Here is a 13,379-nt window from a genome sequence, read left to right as displayed (position 1 = left end):
TGCACACACTCGGAGCGCCTGTGATTAATTGCAACTTTTTTCGGGCTCTCCAGCTAATCTCCTCTGTGTTGCGTTTAATTAAAGGCGCTGTCTGAAGTTATTACGCTGTTTACATATTCATCTGTTTACCCCGCGATCTGATCAATGCCGTGGGCCCACAGGTGACAGGCACTCTAATCACTGGGCTCCATAGACGCCGTTCCAGTCCCCTCTGAGACAGATGCATGTACGCACACTCTATCATGCTCAAGGCTGTCTGAAGAGGGGGGGGTGGAGAGAAGTGATGGGCTAATTCCTCAATCTGACTATGAGAGTTTCAATATCTTCCCATAGGAGTTGGTAAAAGGGTGGAAAAACACAACGAGGTCTCTTGCAGATTTCAGGGGCGAACCGCGCGCAGCAATGATGTCTGAGACCAAAACAAATACGTGATCTCTCCTTGTAATTGTTAAAAAAAAGAAAAGAAAAGAAAAAAAACGATAAATTCAAACAGCTGTGTGGGTGGATGTCAGCATTACCTGATGGTGACACTGGAATCATGGGTCACGCCGCAGGTCATGACGGCCTTGGTCCCTTTGATGACACTTTGGTCTTGTGGCGGTTTGGTGATGCGAGTTCGTGCTGAGAAACACAAACACAGGGTTTTTTTGTTCAGCTTTTCTGTATTTGAACCGCACTCTGAGGACAGATTGCCAGACTGGGTCTCGTCTTTCACCGAATGTCTTTCTGAAAAAAGGGTGAATCATGCAGTGTCTGCAATCGTTGGAGTATTTTGCGAGGTGTTCAAGGACTGGTAATGTGAATTATATATGAATCATTCTACTATGTGGTAGACAACGGACTCCAGGAGCCAGATATGTTAACACATCGACAAGTAAACAAGTTACTGGATCAAAAGCAGTTGGTTGAGGAGCAGGGTCTCTAATCCCCTTTAAACGGAAATATATCCAGTCATAAACAGTCCTTTCCCTCATCCATTCATCCTACTCACCTCATCCTTCTCTCATCCCTATCCTCATCAATTCATCCTCCCTCTCTAATCCATCCATCCTCTTTCCCTCATCCATTCATCATCCTTCAATCATAACTACCCCTCATCCTCTCATCCTCCTTCCCTCATCCATTCATCCTCCTCTCTTCCCTCCTTCCCTTACATCCTTTCATCCTCTTTTCCCTCCTTCACTCATCCCTTCTTCTTCAGTTTGGTGCATAACCTCTTGTATGTCTCCCTCTAGGTATGGGCTGAGGAGTAATAAGCTCATGTGGAAAGATGCCTGAAACTGAACACCCCGCATGTCAGATACACCTTCCCTCAACATCCATTATATCAATTTCCATTCAAACCTTATATTATTATGTGCTAGGTAAAGGTAAAAGGTAAAAAAAAAAAGACACAAAACTAAGAATAATACTTGAATAATATCCGGCGAGTGTCCAGTTTCTCACCCCAGACCAAGAGGTCGGCCGAAGCCTCATCAATGCCTCTGGAGTTGCTGGCCATGCACGTGTAGGTGCCGGCGTCAGACAGGTGGGAGGGACTGATTAGCAGGCTGCCCGACTCCAGCAGGGTGAACCTGGGCAGCTGGACCGAGCCACTGGCCAAGACACGTTCACCTGCGCGGACGGGCGGAAGTGATTGATGGTGTGGGACGGAGGACAGGAGGGAGGCAGAGAGAAAGAGAGATTAGGGTATTGGAGAAATGTCAGGGAAAACAAAACAGGAGGGGAAGCAGCAAAGCTGAAGAAGAGAAGCTCGCTTGGATAAAAAATTGCATATTCTGAATTCCGTCGTTTGACAAGACCGAACGCAGGATAATGAACCACTCTCCCACAGAACCTCCTGCTGTTAGAGCCCACGCACCTTTCTGCCAGGTGATGGCTGGCCGTGGGGCTCCCGAGGTCTCACAGTGCAGGATGACTGACATGCTGTCAATCACGGCGCTGTCAGAGGGACCGGCGGTGATATTGGGAGCGATGCCTAAGAGGGGAGGGGGGTCAGCCACACACACACACACACACACACACACAAAGAGAAAACACACAGGGAGAAACAAGATCAGGTAAGACAGAGGTGATAATGAGCGACATTAAACAGCCTTCCACCTAATAAAGCAGACGGCAGCTGAGAGCTTAATAGACTTGACAAAAGGGGCGGCTGTCAGGTCTCATTCTCAGGGACAGCTCTGGGAATCTGACAAGGCGCCTCCGTCTCCCCGCTTTCTCCTGCACATTCTCTGATTCATAAATAGCCAATAATGGCCCAAGCATCCAAGGTGACAAATCTGTCACAGCGAAGAGATACACAGATAGAAGGGTGTAGGAGGCAAGACAGAGGGAGGGAGAAAAGAGGATTAGAGACGAACAGAGGAGCGGATTTAAGAAAAAAAAAGAAAAAAAGGGGAGCGGGGAAGATGAGCAGAATTAAGCAGCCGACGTGCAGATAGCTTTGAACAGTTTTCAAGAGGGACATACTAGTAACAGCTAGGTAGGTGTTCGTCTGGATCTCCCCCGCGAGATTGCGAGCAAAACACTGGAACATCCCGGTGTCATCTGGCAGGAGACCGTTGATCTGGAGACTGCCTCCCACCAGCACCCTGTACCTGGGGATCTTCACCGGGCTGATGGGCACCGCATCTTTATACCACACAATGTCTGGCTGAGGTGTGCCTGCAGAGGGAGGAGAGAGGATTTATTTTCTTCCCCTTGTTATCGTGACCCCTTTTGGTCCCTTCATTCTGTTTTTGCGCTGTCTTGCATTAGCACGCGAAAAAAACAAACAGACATCACTAACCTCTCGCCTGACAGGGGATATCCACCACCTTCTCCATCTCCGCGCTGATGTGACTCGGTGGCTCTTTGACAAACAGAGGGAACTCTGTTGGGAAGACAGAGATATTGTTCTGTTAAAGCTTTTCAAAACAACTCACAAATCATTGGGCGCTGTTTTATCTTGACCCTTCTCTGATAAATGAGCATTTGAACCCCTCTAGATAGCAGCGTCAACTCAGCGGCTGAAATAAAACATGATTGCAAAATGTTCTTTCGACACGGGGGTTGTCACGCTGATGCAATATTTGGGTAATTGGGGCTCAGCTGCTCCATTCGAGGGTAAAAAACGTGAGCTGCGGGTTATTTACCAAGAACATGCAGGAAGGCCCCGGCGGTGACGGAGGGGACGCTGCTGCTGCGGAGTGATGCCTCACACTCGTAGTAACCGCTGTCGACGACCGCGGGCAGACTGATGACCAACCTGCGGCCAAAGTCTCGGATCCCCGTGCTGACCACCGCCCCGTTTTTCCTCCAAGTGATGCTCATTTTGACGAGTGGTCTGGAGGAGAGAGAAAAGTTGAAAAGACGGAAAAAAAAAAAAGAAGGAAAAGAGAGCAAGAGATAGGGAGCGTGGTTTTTAATACAGATTCATATTCTGTTTCAAGGTTAGAAAGCATTGAGGGAGCAATGGGATACATCTGTCATTCTGATTAAGTCTTTGAATTGGAGATAATAGTCAGAACCCAGGACTGGGATTGCGCGAGATAGGGAGAAGAGAGTGAAGCCTTGAATCAAAGGGAAGAATGGAGGAGAGGTACAAAATGAGAGATGTACAAAACACGCTGCTATCATGTTCAAACAAAAGATTTCAAGACTCATTTAAATCGCAAAATATCGCATTTGGAGGTGAGGGAAGGTGGAGGCGTACTGATTATGTGTGCACGTCTCTATTTGCATTTTTTTCTCCCTCGGTGTCCACAAGTGTCGGGCATGAAAATGTATAAATTTACCTGGCATTGGCAACACACTCCATGACGACTTCGTTTCTCCCCACTGTTACACTGGTGTTCCTCGGGGGGATGATGACGGTGGGAGCGATGGGGTCTACTGGTCCCCCGACGTCTATCACGCGCAGAAATACACAGAAGCAGGAAAAAGTTGAGAAATGAAAACCTATATGCAGACCTCAGATTAAAGCGGCGCATCTGCCTGATATAGCCGACTGAGCCGTGGCTATTACATCACACACGGAGACTGACAATCTGTCACTGTAGCCAGCGTGCTGTCAGCCGACTATCAACACCCCTGTCTTTACTTTTAAAACCGGCTCCTCGTGCACACGGCGTTTCCCTCAGCACAGTATTAGCCCAGGTGTTAGAAGCCATTATATAGCATAATTGAGACAAACACAAAAGGCGATTAAATGCAGCACCATCACTCACTGGTTCCACGGAGCCTCCAGCCAGCCATCGATTCACTGCCCTCAATCAGTGATCTCTCTCTGAATCTGATCTCATTTTTCCCCACCTCCCCAGTCTACAGCTATGGGCCTGTGCACTTGTATGTGTTTGAGTGATTGCGTGTTTATGGTGTGTTCCGTGTGAGTGTGTGTGTGTGTGTGCTGTGCGGATGTGCAAATAAGGTTTGTTTGTGAAAGTTTTTTCTCTTTTTTTCTCCCCTGCTTAATAGTGTCCCTAATCTAGTTTTTATCATCACTATTGTCACTTTGTGCCACCTCATTGTGAATCACGCCCTCACAAATCCCCACACACACGTTTCTGTGGGATCTCAGCAGTGTAATGACAAAGCGTGCTCCACAAACACTGCATGAATGTAGGAGCAGGCCCCCTGATGGGTTACTGCTGTGCGGGTCCGCCGCCCATTTGATTGCTTCATTCAATCATGATGTCGAACTCATCACGATTGTATACGTTTCAATACATTGGATAATTCGCTGTAACAATTTACCTTGTGAAATGTGATTTTTTTTAATGGCTTCAATAAAATAGGTTGATATATAAGTTAATAAAAATCGGTTTAAAGCTTAACTTTGAGTACAAATGTCCACAGTAGTGCATGTTTTTAAAAGTCAAAGGCAACCAGAAGCTAATTGTATTCAAATGTAGTTATTCTGAAAGTATACTGGACTAATTCAGATGCTTTTACCTGTGATAGTACAGCTTTATGCGGTTAAGGGAGGAAAACGGGGGAAAATGGGTAAACACCCAAACACAGATTTAAAACACAATTCCTTAACAAACAGCACATTTTCTGATTTAAAAGAGCTGAGCTGTGTTTCATCTCAGACACACACAACACATCCCTGTTAATCTCTTTCATCGCGGTGGCACAAGCGTCATGTTGAGGGTGTTATTGACATCAGTATTAATTAGCATCGCAAAGACCAATCAATCCATGTAGAACAGCTTCTTGCTTTCAAGTCATCAGAAGAGTCCCAAAAAAGGAAAAAAAGAAAAAGAAGAAATCAAACAGGCTGCAATGATCGGCTTAAGTCCGGGGGATTTATGAGGAAAGAAAAAAAAATATCTAACTCACTTGGGTTAGAAGTTATTGGCTAAAATGTAAAATTACAGTTTCTATGGAAAAAAAAATTCTTCTCCCAATTAATGGGTGAGATAAAGTGGAAAGTTTGATGGGTGCGGGTGTTATGGTCTCTGAGAGTCTGATACATTCAGAGGTCAAGAAGTAAACAAGGAGAGAAGAAGCAGAAGAAGGAGAAGAAATGATCGAGTGAGAAGAGGAGGAGGTGAAGGATAAGCAAAGCAGTTATGGGCCAATAACTGGTAATGGCATAAACAGGACATAACATATAATTAATTCATGAATCATTCATGAATAATTCATGGTGGATTTATTGATTGAAATCGTTGATGCAATCATGTTGAAATTGTGAAGAGAAATACGTGGTGGCTGCGGTTCTCCCTCATGCTTATATTACATATTTATATCAGTTCGGTGTCCATGTGTCTTACAGATTTGTGTGAATGTACAATATTGTCTACGTTCGCCAGTGACACACAAGGAAAAAAATCCATTTGACTTGTCAGAGAACTCATTTTATTTTCCAGTAGACATGATTGGTTCCTTGGCAGACACTAATTAATGCATTGCAGTTCATAAACCCTCATTGTCGAGAATACCTCAAGTGTGTAATCTTCTAATTAAATGGGAAAAGTAAACAACGTGGTGACCTGCATAGCAAATTCGCGCGACTAATATCACCGCATTGTTGACATCTGTCTGTGTCCAAAGACATTTGTAAACCCCAGTCAACTGTAGTGCATTTCACACTCTGAGGAATAAAACAGAGAGCGACAAAAACCACACAAACCCCAAAAAACATCTGCCCACTTGGAGTGTTCCCCGCCGTCGGTTTGCCTTTTTACTATTAGGGTTTAACTCCGTCTCATTTGTATGCTCCCTTTGGAACGAGATGCTCCTGCCACTGCATATTTTTCCTGCCTTGTCTCCGCAGAATTGCTAAAATGAACAAATGCAGCTGTAAAAAACCTTATTGACTTTCAGATGCAAAATGCAGTTGCGCGATCCGCAAGGTCAGATTCGGTGATATTCAGTGATATCTGGTCCCTGCAGACTGCTGCGTCATGCGTACTGAGCACTGAATTACAAACACAGTATTAACGACATGATGAGCAGACGCCGGAACGAGCGGGAAGCTGATATTAAAAAGTGAGCGGCTCCACGGCGAACAGGTTAAAATCCTTGTGAGATTGTCAGAAGCCACCAGCACATAAATAATACAAATCATAAGGGATCCGCTGATATCTTTTGTGAGGGGATGATTTATAAAATGTTATCATAAATATTATCCACAGAGCAACTTAGAAAATAAACTACATTTTCGGGACTCCTTTAATTGGCTGGTGTTTGTGTGCAGACAACGGCTGATTTGTTTGGATGAAAGTGAGCAGCAGCGGGGGGGACGATTTGTGTGACTGCGTGCGGATGAAAGGTGACAGCAGGCGACGGGACGCCGAAGCGTCAGGTTTGGCGGAACACTAATGTTTTGACACGTAACCGTGCTTGCTCGAGCGACGGCAAACTCCATTTGAAGTCGTGCGCAACTCTGCTCGTGAGTGAGGCCGACCTTCGAGTCTGACGTGTTTGTGCGGTGCAGGGTGGGGGGGGGGGGGGGGGTGCGTATGCGTTTAATCACTCCCCCGTTTGTCGGTGTCATTTTCATAAATCTGCTTTTTTTGCGAGGAGCGATTACAGCGAAGGTCCTCTTTATGGGCCTGCACATGCAGCCACACAGAGGGGAGCAGCCGGAGCTCCACCTACAACGCACCTTATGACTGTAATTCACTGCTTGAGCCAGAGGTTAGAGGGGCACTGCAGAACAAGAGGACGGCTGTTGTGATGCAGGTAATGTGTATGATTAAGTCCGCAGAGAGAGACGTGAAAAGAAAGAAGAGGCCGGCCAGTGGAGGGCGCTATCTCTGTGTCTGCTGTCTAATGCTTGACCGACCTGTTGTGTTGACTGAGTGCTGTGGCCTTGAGCTAAAAGAATAATAAGGAATTCTTTCTTTTTTTTCCTTTAACAACATTTTCATGTGGAAAAGCCTTTCAACGCAATCTGACACAAACAATGTGCTGCGTCCTGAGTGTGTGAATGTGTGTGTACGTGTGTGTTTACTTACTCTCCACTGTGAGTGTGATGGGCAGACTGGTTTTGTTCTCGCCGTTCTTGTCATTAACCGCCTGGGCGTAGTAGCGTCCAGCATCAGGGGCGACCGTGGACAGGATGACCAGTGTGTTGTCCAACGTGATGGCACTGAGCACATATTCACACATGCAAGCGTTAGTTAAGCATACGTTTAAGGGACCCAGCATTGATGTTCATTGACGTTATTCTCATGGAGCTGACTTAAACTCAACTTTCCCCTAATCAGGACAAAAACAGCTTAACGTTGCTTTGAATATAGTTAAATCAAACTAGGGGGTCACACATTGGCCTCCCAATTAAACGGACATCCCCCGTCAACTTGTGTGCTTTCAACAAAACATTTGTCCCCATACACCTACACACACACACTGCATCGTGCACACACATGCATTCACTAACAAGCATGCAGACACTCTCGTATCATTAAACGGTGCGTAGTTGTTTCTCACAGTCAATAAATCCTGAGGGTAAACCACGGACACACAGACACACACGCACATACTCATAAATTATGTCTGAAACGAAGCACACAAAACAATTTTTATGAGCACTTCCATCTACAAGGTACCACATTGTCTTGAAGGAATAGTTGAGGATTTATCTCGCTGTTGTGCACCGACTGTTCCTGCAGTACAGGAGGAGAACGACGAGTTCACAGCCATTTTAATTACCGTGTAAACTCTGGGGGCTACGATAGGTTAGGCTGCTCTGGTGAGATACCATAGGCCAGCCCCGAGTGCTTGACCACGGAAGCTCATTTGACTTTTGTGTTGGGAAAGAGTTTCAGTATATATCTGTGAAGATTCCATGTCATCCAGGTCACGGTATCTTCTTCTTTCTTATTGAAAAAAACACAAGCAAGAAACACAAGCAATCCAGTTGCCTGTGTTCACCTTCTGAAGTCTCTGTTAATGAAGACATGTAAACTGTGCCTACGAAAACATGGTGCAACACATATCTACATATTTTAGATATATTTGTCGGATGCTAAAAGGGTAAGAAAAACATATATAGTTTTACTTAATTAACCCCTCAAACTCCTTATAATCGTTGTATCAGCCGAGTGTTCTAGTAGATATAGACTGTATATAAAGATGGATGACATGACAGCTCCCCCTAAAGTGAAGCCAAAGCGCCCCCGATCTCCACCTGGTGGCTGGCTGCAGTATAGGTCATAAATCCAGCCTCATCTATGTTAATAGATGGGACATGGACCAAACAAATAAGTAAACATCGAGTAAAATTTGATCAAAGACAGTTTCTGTAGTTTTAGGTAGTTCTTATCACAGTGGTATGTATGGAGTGTTCATTTTTCCAGTAAGTTTTGTTTAATTAGTTATTAAAACGGGGTGACACATCATGATTGACAGCTGAGACTGACAAGTGAGTGGTCGAGCTTGTGTATCTGCGAGACATTGACTACCACAGCTCCTTTCACAGCATTTGGAGCCAGGATATTTTAGCTTCATTTCTGAACAGTGGGAGAGGCCTCATCCATCGTTAAATACAGTCTATATGTTAGATCTGCGAAGTCTTGTTCGCTTGCAATAGACCTTTGCACATTAATCGCCTTCATAGTAACTATTAAGCTCCACAATTTACGAGACAAAATGTGGAAAAACACACGTATTCAAAAAGCAGCAATTAGTAAAAAATGTGCAGCTGTCACTATGAAATGCTTTATCTTACTTGCAGTGGCTCAGCAGCCTTGAGACTCTGCCGAACGCTGGTCGGCTGATGGTCTTGAACGTTTGAAAGGGCCCCATTAAATGAGAGCTGACGCTAAACATGCAGCCAGATTAGGCTTTTTGTATCTGCCAGCATCTGTCTGATGGCTGCAGGATAAACAGACACTCTCCTGCACAATTAGGAGTCGAATCAACAGACACTTACTACAAACACACGCAAACAGCAGTGATACGCACACGGCAGCGGATATCAGTGCAGCCTGACACAAAGTGAGCAAACAAGTGGTTTGAGTGTCCTGTCAATGCCTCTCAATTCTCCGAGGGCGAAGCCTCAGTGCCTCATTCCTGATAAGAAACACGCTGCATAGTAACCAGCGTCTAGAATCGGTCGAACACTCATTGACAGGGCGTGAGATTTTTTTTCCCTTGCAGCTTCCTTCAGTGCTTGTACCGGGCTTCGGGAGCCCTGCAGGCAGAGGAGACATGCACCAATCTGTTCTTCAAGCAAGAGCATGGCAAGTCAGGGCAGAAGTCTTCATGTCAGCTACAACATAGAGCTCGCTGCTGAATAATAAATGGGGAGGTGGTTCCTGAGGAGTTGTGGACTGCCTTCCTCTATTTGTCGGTATGGTGCAATTAATCTCAGGTGATTTCCTTCACAGTGTCTCTTCAGGAAAATTGCATATCTGAGCAAGCATGAATCCAATGAAGGGGAAAAGAAAAGGCAACCACACGCACACACTCAGAGTCGGAGCACAGCCTATACTGAAATACAGTAACACCCCACAGAACTCCCATCATGTACAAACGGCCTCACGCAGCTTCTTTCCACATGCGGCACACACACCCTCTCACACTCAAATCCACGCAGGGGTGAACGCTGTCAGTCAAACACATCATCAATTGAGGCCTTTTGTCCAATTTTGTCTAATTGGTTCCCCTGCTGCTTGCCTTAGCTCTACCCTTCAATCATTCTGCCTGCAAAGTCAATAGGGGCGATATAATAACCCGCTTTATCACTGAGAGGTGATTCAATGATGAACACGGGGCTGGCGCCAACATCGGATCATCAGCTATTCTGCTCAACTTCACTCATGGTGTGTGTGTGTGTGTGTGTGTGTGTGGGGTATCGGAGAAAATCTGTGCGCAGTATTGAACTTCTTCGAACTCTGTGAAGTGCAAGGTTTTCTGCTTCAGCGGCTCATATAAGAGAGCACATGCTCGGCTACGCGCAGAAACACTGGAGTCGCTCGCTGCTCGAACCAAACAAACCGAGCCGAGGTGAAGGGGGACTTACATTCGGCTGCTGGAGGGAATCTTACGCCCGTCTCTGAACCAGGTGATCTGTGGCTTGGGGAAGCTGTGAATCTGCGGCACGTGGATGAGAGCCCCCTCACCCTGGGAAACCGTTTGAGACCTCTCACCCTCCACAAAACTGCCCATATCTAGTGGACACAAAGAGAGTGTGAGAGAGAGAGAGAGAGAGAGAGAGAGAGCGAGAGAGAGAGAGAAACAAAGAAAGTGAGTTAAAATGAAAAATTTATGGTCCAAGAGAAAACAAGCCGAACAAAGAAGACGACAAAAGAACTATTGCCATTATTACCACGCAATGTACCACTTTCAAAAAAACTGACCTCTTTTATTCAGAGTGACTCATCCGCATACTGTGCATGACAAGCATTTCACAAAAACAGTGTTCTCCCCTCGCCTTTCGGATGTAAGGAAAGAAACCACCACTTACAGGCAACCTGCACTTCGGTGCTGCACTGCATTATTGCACCCACTCGGTTTCTCACAATGCAGCGGTAGCGGCCAGCGTGTGATCGGTCCAGTGAGGGCATCAGGTACCTGATGGGCACAAACAACACAGACATCCATTAGTCATCATCAGCATGAAGGACGGTGACATTTGTCATCTTGTCGCTGTCGTCCCTCCACGCTCAAGATGGTAAATGAATCGAGATGTTTCACCGGGCACCTGAACAACATCTTAAATGGCATTGCACTTAGCTATGAGACATAAAAGCTCTAAATAAGCAGTAAAACAGTGTAATTTGCTGCTGTTGTCACACTGGAAAGTATGCAGTGAACTCGAAAAAGGTCATTTGGAGGCAGAAAGTGGAGTCCCTGACTGGCAGGGCTTACAAAACCCCATTGTTGTCTTGTGTCTTCACTCAGTTGAATAAAATCATATGAGCACCTCTCACACGTTGGTCCTTGGCAGTCATAGCTACATCTCTCCACTGACGTGCATTCATGTTAAATGGTGCGTGTGAAATGCAAGCGAGATAACCCCAGAGCTGAGCCCCCTTTAATTGGTTTGCTACAGCCACTTAGGAGTGTGGAGTCTGCCCCTGCCATGTTCCCTCTGCGCTGCAATTCGGGTATGTGAGAGTGTGTGTGAGTGTGTAGTGTTGGGGGCTGAGTGGGGAGGAGTGATGGTGGTGGTGGGGTTCGGGGGGAAAGGGGGAAGGGGGGTCTGATTAAATGGATTCCAGTTCTCCTCTTTGATCAGGGCTGGTGAAGAATAACAAGCAGTGGGCTGGCCTGCAAGGCAGACCCAGAGACTAAGCCACGTGAGAGCACAGCCAAATGCTGAAGAAAGAAGGAGAAGAAGAAGAAGAAGAAGAAGAAGAAGAAGATGAAGATGAAGGGAAGAGACCATGTGAGAGAGGGAAACAGACAGACAGGGGAAAGGAAGGTGTGAGGGGAGGTATAGCCACTGGTTGCACTCAGGCAATGCCACCTGAGACGGACTGTCCACTTCCCTGTTCATACCTGACATTGAGGGCATTTTCACAATTGAAAGTCTGGTCCGGATCAAGGTTTATGTATTCCTTAAAATGATCAAATTTGATCTGGTTAGTACTGATTTCACTGAAAAAATTTAAATCCTCGACGTTCAAACATGATTTCCTCTGAGGCAAAGACTACAAGCGATCCTGCCAGCTGCTTGTACTTCTTCTACTTCTGTTGTGCACTGCTGTCTGCTGACTTCCTGCATTTGGTCCGAAAGTCCAAACTATCCCCAAACATTTTTTTCAAACTGCAAACAAACCAAACTATGGTTCATTTGATCCAGACTGAGACCACCTCTTTTGGTCCGGACCATGAGTTAGTTGGGTGGTATCCAAGTACTAATGCAATACTAGACTCTTCCTCTCGCCCCCAACTTATGACTGACTGTTTAGGTGACATGTGGCCGTGCAACCGGGCTTGGTTAGGTTGGAGACTGTGTTAGCAATAAACTAAAAGCATTCTGGAATCTCCAGCTAAAGTGTGTCTGGGAGTTTTGAGTTGTTATTTTCCAAGCTCCTTACTTCCACCCACACAGACCTAAACTGTCATAGGGTGAATGTGGATGTGTCCTGGGCCCCAACGAAAGACCACCTCCTCCCTCTGTGTAAGCAGCTGTACTTATTAACAAACACAAGTTGCACAAATATGGTAAGCCGGCTTTATACATGACTTCTGAACAATTTGAAAAGCCTATAGAATACCAATGGTGCTTTGGGTTGCCTTGAACCTGACAAGGAATAGAACTGGTCTGAAGTGTTTTCATTTCTTGTTCTTTTAATTTCTAGCAGATGAGACACAGAGAGTGCATCGCTCCGTTCTGCTGTTTCAAAACAGCAATGCATCGGTCTTAGCATACGGAAATGGACATGCATGTTTATTTGCATACAGAGCGGGAAGGTAAGATCTAATCACAAGTGGCGATTCTAGACACATACAGAAACGCATTAAGGCCTTGGAGCAGTCCACTTGTGATTGGATCGTCCAAGATGCATGTCAGGTATGAACAGAGCCCTCGGAGGAAACATCAGACTTTCAAGCTTAGAGTACATATACGAATGGGCAGAGAAAACTGATGCATATATGCACATGCACGCACGCACGCACGCACGCACGCACGCACGCACGCACACACACACACACACACACACACACACACACACACACACACACACACACACACACACACACACACACACACACACAAAGACCTCGTTAGCACAGGCTCGAGATTTCTCACGACCACATTCGACGCTCTTATCAGAACTCTTAAGCATTGTGTTTACAAGCTGATGTAATAAAAATTGTGAAACAGCATCTTAATGCTAACAGAGGAAAGTAGCCCCGAGTATCTGCCTACACCATCTATGAATGTTGAATGCAGTGTGAGTTACAAATAGGAATAAATCTGACAATCC

The 13,379-nt window shown here is 45.7% G+C and overlaps 1 protein-coding gene across 5 annotated transcripts in view; it reads right to left on the bottom strand.

The window, feature by feature from the left end:
- The window catches only part of sdk2a (sidekick cell adhesion molecule 2a), an 84,700-nt gene that overhangs the window by 25,459 nt on the left and 45,862 nt on the right, over positions 1 to 13,379 (bottom strand). For all 5 annotated transcript variants that reach the window (XM_035181317.2, XM_047343956.1, XM_047343958.1 and 2 more), the window contains exons 3-12: positions 10,907 to 11,013; positions 10,463 to 10,610; positions 7,452 to 7,585; positions 3,780 to 3,891; positions 3,138 to 3,328; positions 2,792 to 2,875; positions 2,473 to 2,667; positions 1,862 to 1,978; positions 1,447 to 1,614; positions 519 to 621 (exon numbers count right to left, since the gene is read on the bottom strand). In XM_035181317.2, the coding sequence (XP_035037208.1) occupies positions 519 to 621; positions 1,447 to 1,614; positions 1,862 to 1,978; positions 2,473 to 2,667; positions 2,792 to 2,875; positions 3,138 to 3,328; positions 3,780 to 3,891; positions 7,452 to 7,585; positions 10,463 to 10,610; positions 10,907 to 11,013 (1,359 nt within the window). The remainder of the gene's footprint in view (positions 1 to 518; positions 622 to 1,446; positions 1,615 to 1,861; positions 1,979 to 2,472; positions 2,668 to 2,791; positions 2,876 to 3,137; positions 3,329 to 3,779; positions 3,892 to 7,451; positions 7,586 to 10,462; positions 10,611 to 10,906; positions 11,014 to 13,379) is intronic.

Source organism: Hippoglossus stenolepis, chromosome 16 (genome assembly GCF_022539355.2).
Source record: "Hippoglossus stenolepis isolate QCI-W04-F060 chromosome 16, HSTE1.2, whole genome shotgun sequence".
Classification (NCBI taxonomy): domain Eukaryota; kingdom Metazoa; phylum Chordata; class Actinopteri; order Pleuronectiformes; family Pleuronectidae; genus Hippoglossus; species Hippoglossus stenolepis.
The sequence above is the reverse complement of the archived record's forward strand: the minus strand, read 5'-3'. Positions and strand labels throughout refer to the sequence as shown.